Consider the following 24,544-nt stretch of genomic DNA (forward strand, 5'->3'; position numbering starts at 1 on the left):
ATTTCTGTGAATTTTATTATTGTGTTAATGTGTTAAACATTACAATTATTGTGTTTAAAATTGTGTTGTTGTTGTTTTTTGTTTGTTTTTTCTTTTCTTTTTTTTTCCTGAAGCAGTTTTCTGTCCGGAACCAAATACAGCACATCCTTGTTCTCTAACGCAACATTTAGATAAGACACAGCGGTGGAGCATGGAAGGTTCAACGTCAAAGAAAAATAAACTCTTTTCCGGAGAGGTTTGTACGCCTGTCTTTTCTTATGAAGTTATATGTGTTATATGATTGATTTAGAGTTCAATATGAGTCACATGTTAATATTCTTGCACATTTTGGACATGTTCTTCGTGATTTAAACACGTTTTGGGAAATCAACAGTGTAACATGGGGCTGGATTCCAAATAATCCCTTATTACCTACATATGTGCACTTCATTGTGTATGAAATGTTGGATTTCGCGCCCTTTGTAGTGTGTTAAAGTGTCCTATAGGAAGCCATTTGGAATTTATAATCTTAATCTATATGTAGGGCCATTATTTAGGGCACAGGTTCCTGGTCCTGGAGTACCCCCTGCCCTGTACATTTTAGTGTTTTCCCATCTAACACACTCATAAAGGACTGTTAATTACTTTACTGTTTGAATCAGGAATGTTGGGAGCAGGAAAAACACTAAAATGTGCAGGTACTACAGGACCAGGGCTGTGAACCTGGGATTTAGGTTATGGTAAAAGAAAAAAAGCTAATACACAGTATGAAGTGCAACAGGATATGACGTAATGGCAGTTATACCTTATGTAGTGCATAATATGGCATACGGAGGAATTCTGTATTCATCTACAAATTACAGAGTTGTGTTCAGGACAGAAGTCATGGTCATGTTTCGTGTCGTTTTGTGTCTTTTAATTTCAGGGTGAAGAAAAAATCAATTGGAAAAAACGGAAAGCAGAAAGTAGGTAACACTTTGGTGCGCCTCATAATTTTGGTTATTACCTAATAAGCGGGAAAATATTTCACCTGGTCTGCATTTATTTGTAATTTCGATGATCATATTATCTGTGAAAGTAAAGCTGCAGTTACTATAGTAACCATAAAATATTATTCTCTTTGCAATTTTTTTGCAAGTTTTTGCACATTACATTATGCTGCTACAATATTTATTATACTGTACATAGGCTGCTACTCTTATGTTTACACTATTTCAGCTACTTATATTGTCCTCTTGTACTCTTTGCGCTATTCTCACTGGATTCACTTTCAGATAGAACTGTGTACTGGTCGGCGCTGCACTGGGACTTACTGTGCCCATTGTCTATCCCAGTAGTCATTGTACTGTCTTGTGCTGTCTGCACTTGTGCACTTTATGTATAAATGTATGTAGTCCCTTGTAGTTCTGTGTTGTTCTGTGTTTGTCTTATGTAGAACCTTGGTCCTGGAGAAACGTTGTTTCGTTTCACTGTGTACTAACTGGCTGTATATCGTTGAAATGACAAAAAACTCCACTTGATTTGACTTGACTTAACCACAAAATGTGTACTCAGATTTGATAATATTTAATCCTCAATGTTATAGATGTATGGAACTGGTATAGTTCACAAGGTGACACAGAGGCCTGAAAGTGATCTATAAGACATTACATAGGCATCGGTATCCTGCTAAGTGGGGTGAGCAGGAACAAGCTGTAAATTTAAGTGAGAAAGACTGCCTTAAACAATAACATAATCATATATGGGAATAGTGGGTGTTGTGAAAAACAGGATTTGGAAGTTTTTTTTCATGTAAATGTATATAAGAATGCCGTTCTGAAGAGTCGGGTAGCTTTTCTCTGCAGAGAACTGGTCAGCTTAATTCTTGAAAGACTAAAGTCTAGTCTATAGACACACTCACGTCTATAGACTCTATAGACTCTTACTTCATATTTATGTATCTCCAACTGCAGAAATTTGTACATAAGACAAAATAGCAATTCAACAAAGGAATGTCCAATACTGTAATGTGCAATACTTTAGTTTTGTTTTAATTTTAATTTCTACTGTTATATTTATAATGTATAAATCTTTACTACTGGCTCACACTGTTCAAACGTGCAATATGTTAAGTACAATATCTTAGCTGCTTTACTACCTTAACTGAACAGATCTGATCATTTATGTTAATATTTATATCCTTTTATATTTATGTTATCCCTTACTCCTTTTATTTTATTCTTATGCACTATTAAGAGGGACACTCAATTTCGTTGTACCCTGTGCAATGACGATAAAGAATCTATCTAGACAAAAAGAATCTACCTATCTATGGCCTCAACACCTCCGCTCTCCGGAATCTAAATTACTTGCTACGACATTACAAGTTAAAAAGGTTGCTTCATTCAGGTTCACGTTTGTACCAAACTGAAATAGAGATGCTAAGAAAAGCTGTGTAAGCTTAGTCATACGAGTTTGTGTTTGTCATTGCACATGAATGTGTGTTGTCTATTTTACACACAGAGAAAGAACAGAAGAGGAGATGGAAGGAGGCCAAGCTGATTCAGCAGCTGGAGAAACAAAACCAGACAAAGGAGGAAGAGATGAAGCAGCAGCAGTCTCAGGCCGAGGAGGAGGAGGAGGAGAAGAAGACTAAAGGTATTCTGGCACCTCTTGGTAAAAAGGAACTAGGAGTGTTGTCGTGGTTTTTCCACCACCATATTTTACAGTGTGTATCAGGTGTTTTTTTTTTTTTTTTTTCTTGTGCTCATTCCCCTTTGTCATCAAACACGCTGATGGTATGCATGACCAAAACGGTTTATTCTGATCTCAGCTGTCCACAACACAAGTTTTAATGACACTTGGTGACGTTCTGGCACTGAATTTTGTGAGATGCTCTCAGGAAGGGCTTCTTTCTTGCAGCATGTCCAAACAGATTATTGTTATGAAAGTTGACAATCCCAAGGATTAATTAAACTGTGCTATTTTAAAACTGTGATCTTTGGGCTCTTTTTTCCCTCCTTCACCAGCCTCCTCATTGTGTGGTGCTCATGGGTCCAAATCCTGACAAATCTCCAACTGTCTCAGACTTCTCAGTCTCAGAAACCTTTTTTGTTATGGCTGTAATAGTGTTTAATAGTGTTTTCTGCTGTTATATATATGTATGTATATGTGTATATATATGTATATGTGTATATATCCACTACCTGATTTGTGCAGACCAACAACCAGCTGTCTTTTTCGTGTTCTTTGGGTTTTTCCCCCATGGTAATGGATGACAACGGGATTTTACATGTGTGCAGCCTCATATTTATACTCCATGAAAACAGGACACAGAGGCAACAACAGAGTTTTTCAAGAGTGACAATTTGTTTACATTCATTTAAAATATTTCATATGGGTGTCAGTAATTTTGGAACACATATTTGTAAGTGTAAACTATTATCTATAAATGTAGATCTAATGAGGGTTTTTTGTTGGAACAAATCTAAACACTTCCTTCAGTTTTTTTTTTTTTTAATTTTTTTTATTTATTTTATTTTTTTTAATTATTTTTTTTTTTTTTTTGTGAGTAGAAAATTAGAATTATTTAAACTGTTTTTTTTTTTTTTTTTTTGCTCATTTGTGAGGGGGGCATGGTACACATTTGAAATTCATTGCATAATCTTCTCAGAGCCTTATTGACAGTTGAATTTAATCGTTTAACAAATGCAAGCTGCTGCAGTTTAAATTATGTGCTACTTTATTTATTTGATTGTGTTCATCATTTTGAACGGTGGGCTTTAACCGGGTTACTGCGGAAAGGAAGGAAACAATACGTAGTCAAAAATAAAATAGGATATGAAATTATATATGTATATAATAACACTGACAGAACAAAGGCAATAATAAAATATTAAATATAAAAATATTTGAAAAAGTGTATGAAAATAGAATACAAATACAATAATGAAAAGTAATGCCAGTTAATGTAAGGCAATTATTTTTTTAAATCATTGATGGATGGACCATCACCTTTTGAAACTACATATTATAAACACCAAAAGCACTGAGGTCATATGAAGCTCCCTTTCAGGTCCACTTTAACAGTTTCATACATGGACATGGAAAAGGGTAGCAGTAGATGATTGTAAGACTCGCTTTCGAGCATCAGGGATTCAGAGATGTATGAAGGTGCTGTACTATCAAGTTATTTAAAACTTGTTATACAATTTATAGTCGATTCTATTGATTAATTTCAACCGATTTTGATTTGATCAGTTTCTCTGATTCCTCCTCAGGTCGTTTGTACACAGTAAGTGTCGCTCTGCCAGGCTCCGTTTTGGATAACGCACAGTCACCTGAACTCCGCACTTACCTGGCTGGACAGATTGCTCGTGCCTGCGCTGTTTTCTGCGTGGACGAGGTCATTGTGTTTGATGAGCAGGGAGAGGATGCCAAGTGAGTCACTAACATGATGACAGTGTGTCCTGTATGAAGCCGCATCTGTGCTTTCTCTGAGTTATTACCTTTCTAGATCTATAGCAAATATTTCATCATTTATTTAAAAAAAAAAAAACTCATCCATCCATCCATCACATGATGCTTATTGTTCCAGAGTATGTTATTTAAAACTTTTTTTTTTTTTTTTTTTTTTTTTTTTTTTTTTTTTTTTTTTTTTTTTGCTGTTTGAGAAATCCATACATGATGCAGACTGATGTTTCTAGGTTGGAAACATATCATTTAATAAAATAGTTTGTTTTTGATAGCTGACAGAAATAAAACCAGTCCTTGATACTGCACTCACACTTGAGACTTGTCTGCAATTTCTTTAACTTGTTTTATGTTGTGGGATTTTAGGGGAACTGTCGAGGGAGAGTTTAAAGGAGTTGGGAAGAAAGGTCAAGCGTGTGTTCAGCTGGCCAGGATCCTGCAGTTCCTGGAGTGTCCACAGTGAGCGCTGTTTCCTCACAGTAACACAAACAATGCATTCCTTTATAGTGGGGCAAGTTTTGGTGGAATCGTTCACTTTGTGATACAAGCACCAGATTTCGCACAGGGACTCATCAAGGGTTAGCTGATATCAGAATAATGTTAGCCACTTGAAAATAAACATGCAATGGTAATTATATGAGTGAATGTCTTGCATTGCCAGGGCACACTGGTGACATCACTGCTATGAAACTTAGCATGGAGTTCAGGGTCAGTTTCTGTAAAGTAATACACTTAAGTGTCCCAAATGATATATATACCATATTTTATAATATACTATAATATAATACTATATTATATATTTTATATTACGGTATGATATCAAATCATATCTATATATTAAATGATATCAATCTAATTGGATCGTATGTTTTGATTATATACGGATAATTTCGTCCAGTAGCCATAATTTGGTGGCCATGTCTTGAAAAATTGTGGCCATATTGGATTTTTGGCCAACAATAATTTCTTCATAAGCAGCCTAAAGGTGAACCACATGCAAAATTTCATGCTTGTATCACCATCTGAATGATTTTTTCCACTTAGCTGCCCCTCTAGTAGGCATGGTGGTGGCAGCACATTTTTATATCACACTGTTTTCATAATTTTGGATAGTAACAGTATATTTCAGGATGTACACAATTTTTATGAAAGTGCGGGAAAAAAATGAATGTCTTTTTAGAAAATTATTACATTTTATTTCATAAATTTGAACAGTCTTGTAAACTGTAATAAGAACAAATGATTAAAACAATTTATAAAGTTTGACTGCAGTGTTATATTTGTGGAATATTGTTATATAAACAGGACTATGATGCTTTTCTAGAAATGTAGAGTTTATGTACTTTATATACTTAAATTTACACTGAGATACTGAGTAAAGAATTTCTTTATTATGTGTAGATATTTGCGGAAGGCGTTCTTCCCCAAACACCATGATCTGCAGTTTGCTGGTAGGTGCTGCACTGCTTTTTCTCCATGTTAAAGATCATTATTAGTGTGTGTTATGTAAATATAGATTGTGTGTGTATATGTGTGTGTTTCAGGTCTGTTGAACCCTCTGGACAGCCCACATCACATGCGTATTGATGAGGAGGCAACATTCAGAGAGGGTGTGGTTGTGGATCGACCTTGTAAAGCGGGAAAAGGGTCTTTCGTCAACTGTGGGATGAGAAAGGTGTGTGTGTGTGTGTATGTAACTTTGTGGGTTTGATAAGCACAGATAATCTAAACATTTTTTTAAATCACATTTTCTACAGTATAAGTAGTTGTAGACTAAAGCTGTTCAGAACATTTATTGAGGAGATTGAGGCCTCACAGTATTCCTCTTTTTAGGAAGTTCAGATAGATAAGCAGCTTCAGCCTGGTCTGAGGGTGACTGTACGACTTAATAAAAACCAAAACACAGGTAAATGCACAAACACACCAGAACACATGTACACAAATTATTTAACTATTATTAACTACAACAAAGCTGTCTGTATGTATTACACATTTTCTCACCCATACAGTTAGGTACATAAATATTCATACATTGACAAAGTTATTACTTTAGCTGTCTACCACAGTATATTGGAGTTTAATTTAAATCATGAATTTGAGCTCAAAGAGCAGACTTTAATTTGAGGGTATTACATCCAAATCAACTGAAAGGTATAGGAATTACAGCACTTTTTAATATGTGGTCCCACTCTTTTTAAAGGAACCAAAAATAATTGGACAATTGGCTGCTCAGCTGTTCCATGGCCAGGTGTGGGTTATTATTTCACTCAAGTAAGCAGATGAAAGGTCTAGAGTTGGTTTCTATTGCTGTTAACTCTGAATATGAAGTCCAAAGAGCTGTCATGGCTAATGAAGCAAGCCATCATTAGACTGAAAAAATCAAAACAAACTCATCAGAGAGAAGGCAAAAACAACTATTTGGTACATTCTTAAAAAGAAAGAACACACTGGTTAGCTCAGGAACACCAAAACACCTGAAAGACTATGGAAAACAATTGTGGTTGATGACAGAAAAGTTCTTTTACTGGTGAAGAAAAACCCCTTCACAACATTTGACCAGATCAAGAACACCCTCTAGGAGATAGGTGTATCTGTGTCAAAGTCAACAACCAAAAGAAGACTTCACCAGAGTAAATATAGAGGGTTTAAATCAATAGTAGTAAACTGTTGGTAAGCCTCAAAAACAGGAAGGCCAGATTAGAGTTTGCCAAAAACATCTATAAAAGTACAGTTCTCAAGTAACATCCTATGGACAGATGAGACAAAGATGAACTTATGCCAGGATGAGTATGCCATTGGATGGCACTTCATAGTACATATGTACAGTGACCTGAAGCATACTTGGAAAGCACCCCAAGACTTTAAGGCAAAGAAGTGGAAAGTTCTACAGTGGCCAAGTCGATCACCTGACCTGAATCCAATTGAGCGTGCGTTTTACTTTTTGAAGCCAAAACCTGAAGGCAAAATGCCACAAGAACAAGCAGGAAGTGATGACAGATGTAACGGCTTGGCAGAGCATCACTAAGGAAGAAACCCAGCGTCTGGTGATGTCTGTGTGGGTTCCAGATTAAATCAGTGATTGATCAAGAAGTATTAAAAATGACAATTTAATTTATGATTTTTAGTTTGTCCAAATACATTTGATCCCTTAAAGGGAAGTGGCATATAAAAACTGCTGTAACTCCCAAACTGTTCACTGAGATTGGGATATAAACACCCTTAAATTAAAGCTGAAAGTCTGTACATTGAGGTCAAAATTATTTAATTACAACTCAAGTATCCTGTGGAAGACAGCTAAAAAAAACAGTGTCCAAATATTTATGGGCCTAACTTGTAATGTTGGCTGTTGACTCTTAGGCTTAGAACTACATCCAAAATGTGTTTGAGAGCAGCGTTTTGTTAAATATTCAAGGCAATGCAGACTGCTCAGTGTTTCTGGACATTGTGTGTGTTTGGCATGCAGAGAGCAGGGTGTATAAAGGAGTGGTCGTGGCTCCTCATGTTCCCAGGACAGAAGGTGGGCTGTACTGGGGCTACAGCGTACGTCTTGCTTCCTGCCTCAGTGAGTAACACACTTTTTTTTTTTTTCCAGTGTGAAAGGAGACCATTTCAAAATACTATACTGTACGTGTAGACATTATCTGAATATCAGATCCTCAAAGGAGCCCTGTATGTTTATAGCTGTCTTTAATTGTGTTACTATTTAAATATTGTACTTAAAGTTTAGTATATTTAGATTGTGTACATGCCTTAAAAATGTCACCATGGTTTTTTCCCCCATCACTAACATCATTAACAAACAATTACTTGATAATTCTTCCATTCTGACCCTTTATAAAATTTACTGGAATTGTGTGTGTGTGTGTGTGTGTGTGTGTGTGTGTGTGTGTGTGTTCCCTAGGTGCTGTAATGACTGAGTGTCCATTTAAAGAAGGCTATGATCTGACTATTGGAACATCGGAAAAGGGCAGCAATGCTGATGATACCACTCTTCCTCCATTCAGGTGTGAAAGAGCTCTGAGCTTAGTGAAGATGTAATCACTGAAGTTTAGTTGGTTGCGCCTTTCGTTTGAGTTTGGCTTTACATAGTCCGACACAGTTTGGTGTACCACTACACGCTGTTTCCTGTATGTGTTGTTGGTAATCACAATGTCAGACCTACAAGTGTTTATACATTTTGATTGGGAGCAATACATTTAAGCTGCTACGTGTTAACACTCAAAAAATAAATAAATAAATAATGCAGAAAGAGTATTCTTTTTTCCCCCCAAAGAAATTGGCAGACGAGCCAGTTAACAAGTGACTCTGGAATGACTGACAGCTGCACAGGTGCTCTGAACTCTCATCTCCTCTCGATATTCCCCACATTAATGACGCGCTGACACAGCATCTTTTTCCAGGAAGCTTTGCCCACGTAAATGGAGAATGTTTTGAGGAGCTCATTAATGTGAAATAAAATTAATCAGTGTATGTTCATTTTGGCTGACATGAGACAAGTATACAGTTACCACCAGTTAACTGTATTTATTAAGGATGTCACCGAAAAATTTCGGCTGAATGTAATAAAAAAACTTTTGGGCTGAAAGAGAAAAAAAAAAACAACCAAACAAAAACTACTAAATAGGCTTACTGATGGAAAATCATTGAATTCTCAGAATGGTTATGTTTATTTCTGTGAGTTCATCAGTAATTATAGGCAGTGGTACTTCAGTGTTCAAAGTTTCCAGTCCCATTTGGTTAATATCGCTATGTCCAGTAAGCTTTTGAATGTTGCACGTTAACTATAAATGACTCCAGTATGATTACAAGCATTTGATGGGTATCGATTAAGGTGTAAGCCAACCCTGCTTTTTTTACTTTTTATTAAATATTACCAGCGTCTGCTAATAAACAGTGTATATTTGCAGACATTCATTGTGTGATTTATTTATTTTTGACCAGCTTAAGCTGGTAATGCCACAATTTTTAATCCAGATCAGCTACATGTCTTCTCCTGAGGTCAACTAAGGCTTGAATGGGGAGAGAAAGATATAATAGAAACAGATCAACAAGATGACAGTTGACATGGATTTAATATGGCTGCTGGCATCTGCCATAAATGGAGTAATGCATGGCCTTTGGCTCCAATAACACAAACATTTGGTCATATTACTCTGGCTACTGCACATGCTTATTTCTCCATAACTAATAGAGCAAAGGTCCCTGCATCTGCACATGTGTCAGCGGATGGTAATGTCATCACCAACAAGGCATTTAGCTCTTCACTGAGAGAGGCAGACCACAGACATGTTGAGCGCTGCCCATTATAAGCAACTGCACTGGTCTACTCATACTGTCTCCAGTGCCATACACACACCATAGCGCCCTAATGTAGTCCAGAAATGGTGTTGTGCCTAGTTACAGTTGCTAAGCTACAACTGTTCATTTGCTGTTTAGGGGAGGGGTTTAGCAAAGGTTTGGTTAGAAAAGTTTCAGTCAAATGAATAAATATAAACCTCTTTGTCTGTCTATCTGCCCCTCTCTCTCTTCTCAGGCATCTCTTAGTGGTTTTTGGTGGGCTTCAGGGTCTGGAAGCGAGTGTTGATGCTGACCCCAACCTGGACGTAAGTGACCCCAGTGTGCTCTTTGACCTCTACCTCAACACCTGTCCTGGCCAGGGCAGCCGCACCATCCGCACCGAGGTGAGAGACAGCGCAAGTGATATATTCTAAAATAGTCACATTCAAATCAACAGTAACATGTCTGTGTTCTGGGTTTAATCACTTTCTTTATTTATTTTTTTTTCTCCACAGGAGGCCATATTGATCTCCCTGTCATCATTACGACAAAAAATTGCCACTGCTTTATCTGACCAGGCTAAACGATAATGGCAGGAAGCGACATCACACATTGGTGAGAAGACGAGCGCAGTGGTGCAGAACCTGTAAGGGAAAGAATATTTCGTCTACAAATGTGTTTTAGACCCAGCCACTGGACTTGCGGAATATACTGGACTGTTATTGTTATATTGTTAATATCATTTTGCTATTCCACACACACACACACACACACACAAATATTACTAATACAATTTAATAACAAAAAAAAGACACTGAGGCTTGTGTTGTTTTTTTATTGGTTTTTTTTAATATACATATAATGCTTTAAACCATTCAAAGTACAGAACATTGATGAAGACACATAATTTGGAGAAGACATCAAAAAACAGTCAGATTATTAATAACCATATGGATCATTTTACATTCTTCATATCATTCCTGTCTCCCAAGTCCTACTCCCATGCCATGCAGTTGGCCATGTATTTTCTTTGTTCACATACCCAATAAAAAAAATGGAGTGTGTAAGAGTAGGGAAAGTGGTCATTTGTTAAATGTTATGGCACTCCAGCAGTGGATTTAAAGGACAACTCCAGCATATTTCAGCCTAATTTCTATATGTTCAACTACCAGAGACGCAGAGAAGAGGTTTATAGTGTATGAAATAAAGACTCATAAGGAGTCAGTGCAAATATCGAGAACCTCAGCTATAGTTATAGTGCAAATCGGAGTTGCTGTGCATCAAATAAACTCTGATAGGTTGAGCAGGAACGTGTATTTGCTAGAATTGGGGTTGGTACAAGACGCTAACACGACACAATCCTCAGCCCAAACCAGGACTTGTACAAAAGCAAAAATGGATCCACAAATGATACTCGAGTACAATGTAAACAACTAAATTCTTCTTTATGGCATCCAGTACTTTGTGTCTGCAGTGTAAGGCTTTCTTCTTTGCTCTTTTTCTGTACATTCTTAGGTTTGGTTCATACGACTTGTTTCATGTTATACATGTCACGTACGTTGGCAGACACCTATGCCTCCATCTGATTACAATGCCCACACATGCCCACGGATTGGTTGCTGATTGCTGTAGACTGTTTAACAATGAACTGGCTTTGGCTTCTGGTTAATTCTAGATCATCACTTTGAGATGCTTTACATCTTACGGTTGGTTTATAGTTCTGCGCATGCTTATCAATGAGCGTGTCAGGGCATCGTGCGCAGATTTCTTCATACTCACATGTAAAGATTTCTTCATACTCACAGGGGCGGTGTCACATGAACCAAACCAGAACTGATGGAAACAAGACCTCAAAAAAGTCTCAGAACCCAAAAACAAAGGAGAATTCTGTGTTTCATAGTAGGAATAATAAATAGAAGGCATTACTTTGTTTTGAAAAGTCCTGAAGGGAAAAAGGAAGCCTTTCATGATCAACAATAAATCAAGTCTATTTTCACTAGAAGCATTTTTTTACTTGTGTTTTCACTCATCAGTATTCAGTAGTTATCAAGTGGCTCATATATTGAAACAATTTAATTTAACTATTGTTTAAATCCACCATTCTAGCAATTATTGAATGATGGATGCTTTAGATTGAGTTGCTATGGTTTGCATCACCTACATTGCATCTTTACTGGGAGTCTGTTAGATGAAAACAGGAAGTAGAATGTGATCCTGCAGACTGATTAAACTGGCCAGTGGCTCGTGTTCATTTCCACCTGTCCATGCATGAGTTTTATCATCGAGGAGACATTTTATTAAACACACCAGCCTGACAATCTAGCAGCATGAATATGTCTTCACTGATACTTTTTAAAAAATTGTTTTTCATCAGTTTCTGTCGTGAGCTGTTTATGTATAAGATTATTAATAGACTACACTTTCAAAAAAGTGGTCGGGGATCACAAGCATGTCTCCAGGCTATAGAAGATGGAGAGTACTGAATGTGATAAGAGAAGATTTAATTGTTTACGCTTGAGATGTATTTGGAGCAATATTAAACTGAAAACTTTGATAAAATCCACAGAAGAAGGGTCAAAACATCTCATTACAATGTTTCTGGCTACGCAGCCGGACACAACTCCCCATCAACCAATCAGTATTCACGTGTAGGACGGCTGACGCACAGCACCATAGATATTCACAATGCACAGTTAGCTTCCTAGAAGGAAAGCAAGCCAGAGCATCAAAGCCTTTCTGTGTGCCATGCATACCGATAAACTCTCTATGTCGCATCAATGCAGAAGTATAACCCAGGTCGTAAGTTAGACCTACAAACATTCCCAATACTGCTAGTCAGAGATCAAAGGTCATGGGTCATAAGCAGACAGAGAACATCCACAGACAGCGATGGTCAACCCCATTCCAGTCAGATCACTGCCAAAGCTAGGCAATAGCATTTTGTGTAGTGCCATGCAAACAAACTCATTTAGTCAGACACTTAATACAAAACATGGTGTAATGATATTTGTAGATATGTGTGTAAGAATTAAACCAACCATCTTAAATGTAACAGCAATACCAGACTGCTATAAACTCCAGGCTTTTCCACACACCAAATGCCCTGTCCTGGTATGATTTAAAATGTTCTTCCTTTCTTATACCTTTTGCATTTGTTTGTCTGTTCAGTTTATTCTGGAAAAAAAAATTTCACAACTTCGGCATTGCAGCACATTTTTGAATATGTTGAGATAACAGACACTCTAGTTATGAGCACAGGAACCTTTTTTTATGAATACAATTTGAATGATTCTCAGCTGAATGAATCACCTGTCTAGAATTTTGTGAGTAACATTGTTCTAGCTCTGGAGCCTTAGCTAATAAAATTAGAACAAAATCATTGTATTAAAATACTCGACTTTTTGTCTTTGAATGTATTGCATGTGCTGGCACAATAGGTGGGCAGTGATTGCAGTCCATCTTGAAATATTGAACCCAGAAAGAGAATGATCAATCTAAAAACCGTTAAAATAATAATTAATAGAATAAAATAAATAAAAAGGTCCCATAATAGTAAGGTTACAATGGAAAGTAAAGGCTTGGGTTAAAAAAAATTACAAATGCTTTTAGAAATGTTGGCAACAAAACATGAAATTCTGGCCACTGTCCCAATGTTCACTGGGGGTCTCGTACCTAAAGCTCTCAGGGTCTCTCACTCTTTCTCTATGTTTGTCTCTGTCTGTCTGTCTCTCTCTCTTTTTAAACAGCTTCTACCTAGAAACTTCAAATTGGGTGCCAATACTAATTACACACATTCCATTCCAGGATTTTCTGAATTTCTGAAGGCCCTCTCCCCATTGAAAATCTGTGCAGTCTAAAAATACCAATCATGGGAAGTTGTTTTGTTGGGCTCTTAATGGCATTTTTAAAATATGAATATGTAGCAATATTTTAAAATAGAATTTTATGATACAAAAAGAAGTACTCAGCACCACTTTGCTGATTATTGCAATAACATCAACTCTATCATAATTTTCCCATTTTATTTGATAAATTTTAAAAATGTAAAATCTGTTTAAATAAACTTATTGGTATATATTGTATATTATAGGCTTTAGAATGACTAAACTGTATAATGAAGAGATGACACTCCCAAAAGTCTAAGCATGCACCATTTTCAAACTCAGAGTGTTCAGCTCGACCAGATCTATAAGAAGGTCTGTACAATTTCTCATCTGACGGACAGTGTGAAACCAGTGGCCAATTTGTATCAGTGCTTCAGCAGGTAATATAGGTGAAACCAGCAGCCATTTTGGTTTAATCTCTCTTTAGGCTTTGGGTAAAATAAGCAGCCATTTGACTCTATCTCAACAGCTTGGACAGGTGGTCATGTTAAAGCAGTTTCTCATTAGGCTTAGTTTGGGCCTGGACACCATTTTGGATCATTTTGTCATTAGGCTGAGAGTGAAACTAACACTTTTCCTTAGATGGAGATTGAAGCTGTGGGCCATGTTGGACCATTCTCTTGTTGAGCTAAAAGTGAGGCTGACGGTTTCCCACTGGAAGGATATTGTGGCTGGTAGCCATTTTAGATCAATGTCTCATTAGGCTGAGACTTGGGCTGGTGGCCATATTGGATCTCCAGGAATGAGCCTGGCAGCCTTTTGCTATCCATTTCTCACCAGGTGGGGTGTACAAAGCTGATATTGTAGAGTTTGGCCCATCGAGCAAACACTTGTTTTTCAGTGATGAAGCGATGGTGATTTCCACGGCGGCCCCTCTCATTCTGCAGGTACGTTACACACTCGTCTGGCCCTCGGGGTTTATAGTAGTGATATGGCATTCTTTTGGGCTGAGGATGCCTCCTATACCACAGAGATCATAATTACTCTCATGTAACGTCCCATAACATTTCTTCATTCAGGATATTTCATATTTCATAAAAAAATCCCACATCACACCATAAGAGTTTGTCACAACAAGTGATATATAAAAGTACAATATGCAGCAGCAGCAGCACCAGCACATGACCATAGATTTTAGTGGGGCAGGATGACAATAACAACAACACTGCCTCAAACAAAATTAAGCTGAGAGGCTATCACACTTGACTTATGTTATAGGCTACTAACTAGTGAAATTTTGGAGTAACCTCATAATAAGCAGGTGACAACATACAGTCATCCAGCACACAGTCTAGCGGCTCGTTTTGAGCGTTTTTAGACATACTTTTGTTCAGCAATGTTTGATGCAGCAGGTGTGTCACAGCGAAATTTCTAGCACAACTATATCCGCACAAAAGAACTGAAACTAGCCCAAATAATTTGGGCGTTGGAAAAGTAAGACACATTTTCTCAGCCTTTACACCAGAAACAAGGTCACTGTGGTGCATATTTATTTCTGAGGTCCAGACGTTATCTACTCCATATCCCCCTTTCCTTCTTCTAATCTCTGCAATATAGCTTACAAAGCTTAGAAATGGCTCTGTACATCATAGACACAGTCTGAACTTACATTTTGCCTTTGTTTGCAAAATATTTAATAGATTTAGTAACATTTACTTGCTATAAATCGAGATCTTAGCACCCCCAGAGTATTTTTAGACTACCCCAATCTGGCAGCCTTATCATTAACTGTCCTGTCTACTGTTCCTCCAAGACTGAGCCAGCATAGGGCATCATGTTTCCTGCCCCAATGGGCCTCTAATAGCTCTTGCAGCTAAAGGTGAGCAAAGAGCAAATCAATGGAATGTTGGCTTATATCTGTCAAATAGCAACTTTTTTTTTTTTAAATGTTGGTAACTCAAAGGGGTAATCAGTATTTCAACAGAATTTGATGTATATATATATATATATATATATATATATATATATATATATATATATATATATATATATATATAAACATATGCATGAGCTGTGAATTTGATATTCTTCAACTATTAGGCAACATTACTTGGACAATATAGATTGCAGTGCATTGTGGGATTTTAACTCTTCCCTATATGCTTTCAGTCCACAAAATGGTGAATTGCCAAAATAGTGTAAATAGTGAATATACCATATTTTTAGACATCTGAGAGAAAGAAAGTTTTTCTCACCCACAGTAGTTGGGAGGGACCATCCCATAAACCTTAATTTTGTCACAGATCTCTATAGCGATGACCATGGTGAACCAGCCAGTGCTCAGCCATGACTGAGACTTCTGTCTGAGGAAACAGAAGATACAGTTCAGAGTTTCATACATGTAGCATCTGAAGCAATGTTTTGAGGGAAAAATTAATTCATACAGATTTTAGTATTACACTGGGGCTACAAGTCTAAACTTGTAACTGGAAGCTTCTGACCACTAGCAGCATGAAACCATCAATATAGCCTTACAGGAAACAGTGTTTATGATTGAGATACCATTTACTCTCAACATCATTCACATCTAACTTGCATGAAAAGGAAACCCTCTATGATAAGGGTTCTACTTTGGAGGTAATATTGGAACATAATTTAAATGTTCGTTTACCAACAAAAATAAACTCATATCTCACCCTTTGCTATAATGTTGCTTTTAGTCCTAATGTAGTCAATAGTATCCTCATTTCGTTTTTGTTTTTTGATTCAATTGGCATTTTTATTTTATTTCATATAATGGGAATGATTTTGTTAAGGCCTACTTGTTTGTCAGGATCATAATGAAACAGAAGAGTCTCATTTACAACTAGTAAGTTGTAAATATGGAGCCTGGCTTATCATTTCCAAAACAGTTAGAGGTGTCTAAGGGCTTGTTACCGCTCTCTCTCTCTGTCTCTCTCTCTTTCTCTCTCTCTCAATTTGTATACAAGCTACCATATAGAAATGTAGTAACACATACTGACATTTTATAACAAATTGAGCAATTCAATTGCAATAATATCAAAGCAGATGGCCTAGGTCACATTTACAAGATATTTGGGGCCATTTTTTTTTTTTAGATTTTTCTCAAATTCTTTCCATAATTTAGCCAATTTCCACCAACTAGCCAGCTGTATGAGCTCACAGACACCCATGATTGGCTAGTGTCACTGTGGAAAGAGTATGCCATCCCTCCCACCCAGACATCATGGCCAAATTTGCTCTCTTGGACTCCCAGCCACGATGGCTATGGCCATGATTTGAACTCACATTTCTGCTGCGCCACTCGGGAGCGATATATATGGGGCATTTTGATATACTGTAAGTTTTAAAATCTGAATGACCTGGTGCTACATAAATGTGCCATGCTTTGCTAGGAATCAGAACAGGAGAGTTAACAGTGCTTAAGCTAGAGTGTGATCCTAAAGGCTACCTGTCTCGGCCAGTCTCTTTATGAAAGAGTGCGTCGAACTTGCGCATTTTGCTCGGTGTGACAGCGAAGGTTGTGAGGTTGGTGTACGTGGCAGCAACACGATGGATCAGCCGGTAGAGAGCACCATTGGCATCGCGTCCTATCTTTGTGGGCGGACCCCAGAAGATGACAGATGGGCATTCAGAGCAGTTGAGGAACTCTTGGGGTTTTCGGACGAGACGAATCACACTGGAGTGAGCAACAACACGAAGGCTAGTTTTATTACCCACATCAGCCTCAAACCCAGATGTAGGTGCATCATTCATGCGGATCACACACTCGGCGCGGTCAATCTCTGCTCCAGCGGCGGTGCCCAGTACATGGCTTGAGCTTGTCACCAGGACACACTGGCCGCAGTGTAGGGTCAGACTCTGACACACACACAAAAACACACACACATATTAAATTTCCATAGCAGTATGTGGCAATACATCTATTGGACACAGACTCAGACCCAGATACAATGTTTATATTGGCACACTTTAGTTGGCACATAAGTCATACAGACACAAATTCACAAGGATTCTTCCAGATAATTTCTGGAAAAATGCTATTTTATCCATATATCCAGGAATTTGGACTGTGCTTTTGTTTTGATTCTATTTATGTTTACTTTTTAGTATAAGTAATTTCACTTCTGGCCTATGGGTCTCTGATAAGCAAGAGTTTACATCTGATTAATTGATTTTTACAAAATTCTTTTACAAAAGTCTTTACAAAAGGGCTGGAAAATGGTTTTCATTTTTTTCAGAAGTAGACTGATGATTATTCGTTAGGGAGGATATTGGAAACGGTATTAATGTTTAAAGAGATTGTTATTTTATTATATAATATCAAAAGTCTAAGTAGTGACCCTTGAGCCTTACCTTGTTGCCAAAAACAGGAACATAGCCATCTTTTCCAGCCCATTTCTTCAGGTCAGTGGTTTTGGTGGCACTGTTATACCCTGCCAATTTAAAAGCCTCGTACGACTCATTTGCACTGTTGGAGTTGTAGAGAATGAAGAGGGTCGTGATGAGGAAGATCGCTACAAATACAACCATCCGCTTGCTGTGGTGCCCCTATTTTGAAAACAAAACACAAAGTTGAAATTTTTCTACAGTAAGAATCCCGTGTTCCCTATGAAACTGCACACTGTTCTTACAGTGCTATAGCTATGTACTTATATTTATTCATATTGCTGTCAAATTACAATAATTTAAACCAAATACACTATAAATTAAGATAATTAAAACCTTCTCTTCCATAAAGAGCACAACACAGTGGGGGCTGGTCTAGAGCCTGTGTATAGAGTAGTGTGGTGTCCGCCACCCCAAAGGGAGCCCCCTGTGTCTTACTCCCACAGCAAATAAACAGTTCGCATGAAGATTAGATGGCCGCCGTCCAGTTGAAATGTAGGGCACACATTGAGCACAGCAAGAAATGTGACTCACCCTTCTTGAAGGCAGCAATGTCACTAGACTGATTCACAAATTTAGACAGAAATCTAGGATTCAGCCACAAGGTCACCCCAGAGTTACGTGGCCACCAGTGTATGCAAGCTGAGCTTATCACAACTCTGATTGGAATATCTAGTTGAAGTGACTGGTAGCAAGAAAACAGTTTTCACTGACATTCTCTTCAAGTGAATCTCATGCATAGTCTCATAAGAAGAGCCTTTAAGGAATTCCAGCACAAGGGTGAGGTCGCATACTAGATTTCCAGGGCACACTGGCAGGTGGAGGCATCCTGTTCACTTTAGTAATATCCTATGGGACCCTAGACAGATGCCATCCTTGGTGCTGTGCTGCGCTGTGATGGCTGCCATATACACCATTAAGGTAGATAGACCATTAAAATAAACATCATTTGCAGAAGAACTTGCACTTAAGAGGATACAAGACCCATATTCTAGAGACCCTTGCATTCAGAAGTGTCTCCTAGACTGATAGATCACAGTCCTCAGCTGGCAATTCAGTCTGAGAGGTCACACCCACAGACACAGGTGACTTGGCTGAGGGTACCAAATCTTGCTGGCCATCTGGGACAGCAGATATGCTTGAGGAGGAAGCTGGCAGGGTGTTTGAAGAATTAATAACATGCACAACACTGCTTACCAGTCTCTGGTGTCTGTAGTTATTCTCTCTGGTACTGCATCACTCCCAAATGTATTCCTGTTAGGAACACACTGCATTGCCCACCTGAGCTCCTTTCACTTAGACAATTACATGTTTCAGTTTGTGACATTTGCAGGTTGGTAAACCTCTTCTGGAATACCCACAGTTCTTGCAACCCCGGGCGGGGGTCACTGATGCAGTTGTGTGTTCAGTCTGACCACCCCAACAGATACCAATATTGCATGTAGTGGCCTGGCTGAATGTGACTGACAAGCATAATAAAATCTGTCACACACTGGGGTGATGGTGTGGCTAACATTTTCAGGCAGATAAACAGAGCTCTTATCTGCTGCAATGTGAGAGAAGATGGTGGATGTGTTCAGGATGCTCTTGGTAGGGGCAGTATCCTGGGGCCATTACAGGAGCCATCTGTATACATATTGAAAATACACTTAGTGCTAGAGAGAGGCCAAAATGCAGGACTTTAAATGTCTGCCCTTGGAAGCATCTGTGTGTTCACTCATAGCATACAAATTGGAAACTGCTGTCCAATTGTTTTAAACTGTGGAAGCTACCATCTCTATTGCATCTCTGTCCAAGAGGGAATGAAATTCTTAGGACAGAGCAACAATTTTGTTGGACCTAAGATCAATGAGGCCTTGATCCCTGAAAAAACTGGGGGCTGGCATCACATTTTCATCAGGACCCATTGATCTGATGTCATTGCCATCTAATGAAAGGGCATGCTCTGTGAAATCCATAAAAATGTTTTAGGGCTCTCCCTGTGGATTAAATAAGGGACACTCTAATGCTTACTAGAAGTCTGAAGGCGTGGCCCCACCTGTCTTAAAGGCAGTACCTACCTTAGGCATTGGAAGAAAGAACCAGTGTATGGCATCCTAAAGATGCCATACAAATAGCCAAACCTGACTTGTTCATGATTCACCATAAAGGCTGTCAGTAAAGTGCCTAGTAAATCCTGCTGTCTCGGGTGCTGTGCGGAAGAGAGCATTTGATATGGATTGCACTGCACGATCCAGCCCCACCCGAGCCACAGCCATCTTCATGGTGACTTGCTTAAGCCTGCCATGGGCATGAGCTAGCAGGGGCAGAATCAGACCCTCCCAAGATGCTCCTGAGATTGGAGTTGAAAGTGGTGGATTATATGGAAGCTCATTATCAGACTGGAAGTACCTCCCAGGCACAGCTATAATACATAGCATCCTCATGCTCATCTGATATGGGGTGAGAAGAATGACTGACCACTGAGCTATACAAAGGGCTCCACTGAGAAATGTAAACCTCTGACTCACATAGTCTCATCTCCTGGATCATAGATTTCGCCTGAGCCATGTCTATACTCAAGTCACCGATTTATCTAGAGAGTAGTTCAGATTCTCTGAGCCCGGACTGAAATCTTCCAGTCGAGCATGCTGTGTCAACATTGACATTGCCACACAATCAGAGCAAAGGCTGTATGAATCAAACAAAACTTCCTTGACGTGGTCAAATCCAACCTATGTGTAGAGAAAAATGGATGTTTGTGTCAAGGGCATACCCCCTCCAACACGAAGTGCTGCAAATGAGCAGGAATCCAGCTAAATTTGCAGGTTCAGCAATTAACAGTATGTGGTATATTAAGGTAAATATGTCTAATTTGCAGGAAATGTGAAATATTTAACGGAGAAAATAAAAAAATTAACGGAATGTGCAGATCAATGTACAGAGAGCCGACACTAAAAACTTGACTAGAGACTGTGCTAAATGCCAGGCACTAATGCTTATGAGGGAAAACCAACTTGAGGTTAACATGTGCTACAGAACCCAGTACCATTCTATGAATAAGGACTATAATATAGATGAAAAGTGACTGAGAAGAGACTCTTCAAGGAGTCCAGAGTGAGAAGTAGAAAGGGAATTATTAATGCACAGTCGTGGCATTTACAATGAACACTGGTGGTTAAGAGGAGTGAAACTGACTCCTGATATTGGACTGGATGATTATCATACAATGAAAGAGTCACCCTTTTTTCTTAACTCCAAATCATCTGATTATCTATTTTTGGTAGATTTCTTTATTTCCATACATCTTTCTTGGCTTTTCATTGTAATCAAGAGTGTAATAGTGTGATGCTAAATGATGATCTATGGTGATGATCTAGCAAGATTTTGGGAAACTTTAAAATCCATGAAAAATATCAAATATATAAAATAACACAAATATATAAAATATCAAAATAGACCTTTTGAAATCTAATCTACCCTTACCTTTTCCACCAACCGCAGCCCCATTCTCCTGCTTCTGAGTGACTATCACATGATTTATTAGAGCCTTTATGCCTAGAGAAAGAAATAGTATATCATTTACAGGCTGAGTATTAATGGTTACACTGAAGCAAGGTTGTAGAATCACAACAGTGTAAGTAAGAGACACTATAGCCTAGCTTGTTGCAATTATAGCATAGGAGTTCTGCAGATTCAGCTTACCCACTGTCTCATAAATAGAAACTCAAGATCTGCAATGTAGCTAGTTGTGGTAGTGGTTAAGGCTTTGAGTTACAATTCAGAAAGTCATGTGTTTAAATCCCAGAATTGTCAAATTGCCATGGTTGGGTCCTTGAGCAAGACCCTTACCCTTCATCTAAGTTGTATCCTAAATTAGCAAATGTACTGGATTATGTTATTTTATATCATGTAACATATTATAGTTGTTTACTGTAAATATGTTTTTACTGTTCTTTACTGTAAATTTTACAATACTGCACTGGCATTCCAGGTTGCCAATAAATTACTGTAAAACCTACAGTAAATATTTTACAGAGATATGATTTAGAACGGCTCAAGTGTATGCCAAACCAAGTGGTTCAAACCTGCCTTTTCCACTGGATGTTTATTGCAGGCGAAATTCTAATGAAAATTAGAATTATCTTACGTATGTCTATCAAATTCTAAATTATTCATGGATATTTTGCCTCAAAAAGAAAATGAAAATTCAGTGATAGCAACTGAATTACCCATTTAGCATACTAGCATTCACATTTTCTTTACATGTGGACACTTTATGAATAGTATACTAAATAAATGAAAATGTAAGTATAAAAAAATGATTAGCAGAAATGCATGGATGCTTCACTGATGGATAAGGTTTGAAAATGTTGTCAGAGTAAATTACATATCAGTACCAGGATAATAACTGGCGTATCCAAAAGTGCAAAAAAAGCAATACTGAATTTTAATTTAGAAAGCAAAAAAACAGCATGTATGAGCAGGAAATTTAAAATCAAATCCAGACATGTTGTACATAACTCTTTTCATTTTCATTTGAAATGTGGTGCGATGTGCTTGGTTGTTTTCCAGTTTTGTAGCTGGATTCATGGATAAACTGGCTCAAAAATATAAACAGCCCATTCATACCTTATAACCCAAAATATTACAATGAAAAACAAAATAAAGCAATATACCATATGCTAATAAACATTATTATTATCCATCCATCCATCCATTGTCTGTACTGCTTATCCTACACATGGTTGTGGGGGAGCCTGGAGCCTAACCCAGGGGACTCGGGGCACAAGGTGGGGGATGTCCTCGGCAGAGTGCCAACCCAACACATGGCACAATCACACACACACACGCTCACACACCCATTCATTCACTATGGACAATTCGGAAATGCCAATCAGCCTACAGTGCATGTCTTTGGACTGGGGAGGAAACCGGAGTACCCAGAGGAAACCCCCAAAGCACAGGGAGAATGTGCAATTACTCCATGCACACAGGGTGGAGGCGGGATTCAAGCATCCAACACTGGAGGTGCGAGGCAAACATGCTAACCACTACGCCACTGTGCCCCCCCCATTATTACTATTATTATTATTATTATTATTATTAGACAATAACAATAACAAACTAATATTAAATAATATAATGCAATAATAATGTTAATAAATACAATTCTTCTCCTTCATCCCATTAAATAATATGTTAGTCAGCACATTCTTTTACAGCATTACAATTTTTTATGATCATATATTATAAAAATAACTTTTATTAGCACTATTAGGATATTGATCAAATAAACTTTGGGGTCAGACATCACTCCTAGCAATAGGCGTAGACTATAAGGAATTAACGGCCTTTCTCCAGGCAGGCAGGACGGGAGAAAATAACGGCATAGGTGACGCTGTTATAAATACACTGCAAACAAACAAACAAACAAACAAACAAACAAAATCCTCCGCTTCTCTCCTTAGCTTAAATCTATAGGCTTCTACAGACCACAGGGCTTCTGAAGCGGTCATCATGGAAATACTGAGGAATGAGATACACAAATCCGAACATCCTGAAGTCTAAACCAGACCATTCGGTTTCAGCCGTCAGCAAATGATATAATACATTATGGTGTTACTCTCGTATTCTCACACTCACCGATATAGCGCTTGTTTTGCTCGGTATCTGGCGCATCGTCGCTGTTTTGTGCGCGTGCACAGGCGTACGTAAGAGGAATATGCACAGAGACACGAGGGGGGAGGGCAGGGGGAGGGTGAGGAGAAGGGAGGGGTGGAGAAGGGAGGGGGAAGAGGGGGAGGGGGCGGGGGGGCCTCAGTTTGCGTCATCAGTATGTGAAGTACTGTGACGCTGGACCGAAGAATGTCAATCATTTTTGGCAAAAGGAGTACAGGAGTAGTAAGAAGTACTGTCATTTGGAGAGACTGTGATGACTGAATATAGATACATTCATTGTATGAATGGCTGAAGTACCTATGTATATATATATGCAGAATAGAAAAATATTTCATACAAAAAAAATCTCTCTCTCTGTCTCTCTCTCACACACACACACACACACACAAGTTACTATTAATAAACAAATTCTATTTCCAGTAAAGCAAGACAAGTAGTACACCTAAGGATTTTACATAATATACTACACTATATGGCCAAAAGTATGTGGACACCTGACCTTTTTTTTTTTTTTTTTTTTCAGAAGCTACATAAGATATTTACATGTTTCCCAGAAAACAAAATAACAATTTACACTGATCATCCTGTTAAAAAATTTCAAAACACCCCCCGGCTTTTAACGTATCGTGTAGCTTTCTTGAGTATCGGTGAATGTTTGCACCTTTTGTAATAGTTGTGTGAGTCCCTCAGTCGTCCTCAGTGTGAAAAGATGAAGATCAACATCATATAGCTGCTGTTGGAAAGGGGTCAAATATGCACAAGATGCTGCAGAAGACCTGGAGGATTTTTCTGAAGAACAGTGGGCAGTTTAACTGCTCAGGAGAAACAAGGGATTCATGAACAACTATCACAAAACATAAAGACAGTCATTGATCATCCAGGTAACAACACATTTTATAAGAATCAAGCGTAGGCAAATTTTTAAACTGGTTCATTTGTGT

At 38.1% G+C, this 24,544-nt stretch overlaps 2 protein-coding genes across 2 annotated transcripts; one reads left to right on the forward strand and one right to left on the reverse strand.

Annotated features, from left to right (window-relative positions):
• The first annotated feature begins 128 nt into the window (after positions 1 to 128).
• Positions 129 to 10,555, forward strand: spout1 (SPOUT domain containing methyltransferase 1). Its single transcript, XM_034311074.2, has 12 exons — positions 129 to 235; positions 905 to 944; positions 2,482 to 2,616; positions 4,239 to 4,398; positions 4,798 to 4,890; positions 5,833 to 5,882; positions 5,976 to 6,106; positions 6,265 to 6,337; positions 7,895 to 7,993; positions 8,333 to 8,435; positions 9,965 to 10,112; positions 10,224 to 10,555. Exons 1-12 carry the CDS (start codon positions 191 to 193, stop codon positions 10,296 to 10,298), a joined length of 1,152 nt encoding a protein of 383 aa, XP_034166965.2. The 5' UTR covers positions 129 to 190; the 3' UTR covers positions 10,299 to 10,555.
• A 35-nt stretch (positions 10,556 to 10,590) lies between these two features.
• Positions 10,591 to 23,672, reverse strand: st6galnac6 (ST6 (alpha-N-acetyl-neuraminyl-2,3-beta-galactosyl-1,3)-N-acetylgalactosaminide alpha-2,6-sialyltransferase 6). The gene is made up of 6 exons (XM_026928752.3): positions 23,568 to 23,672; positions 21,408 to 21,479; positions 17,910 to 18,104; positions 17,005 to 17,414; positions 15,788 to 15,895; positions 10,591 to 14,552 (listed from the first exon to the last, which is right to left on the reverse strand). Exons 2-6 carry the CDS (start codon positions 21,429 to 21,431, stop codon positions 14,366 to 14,368), a joined length of 924 nt encoding a protein of 307 aa, XP_026784553.1. The 5' UTR covers positions 21,432 to 21,479; positions 23,568 to 23,672; the 3' UTR covers positions 10,591 to 14,365.
• Between the last annotated feature and the right edge of the window lie 872 nt (positions 23,673 to 24,544).

Source organism: Pangasianodon hypophthalmus, chromosome 15 (genome assembly GCF_027358585.1).
Source record: "Pangasianodon hypophthalmus isolate fPanHyp1 chromosome 15, fPanHyp1.pri, whole genome shotgun sequence".
Lineage (NCBI taxonomy): Eukaryota > Metazoa > Chordata > Actinopteri > Siluriformes > Pangasiidae > Pangasianodon > Pangasianodon hypophthalmus.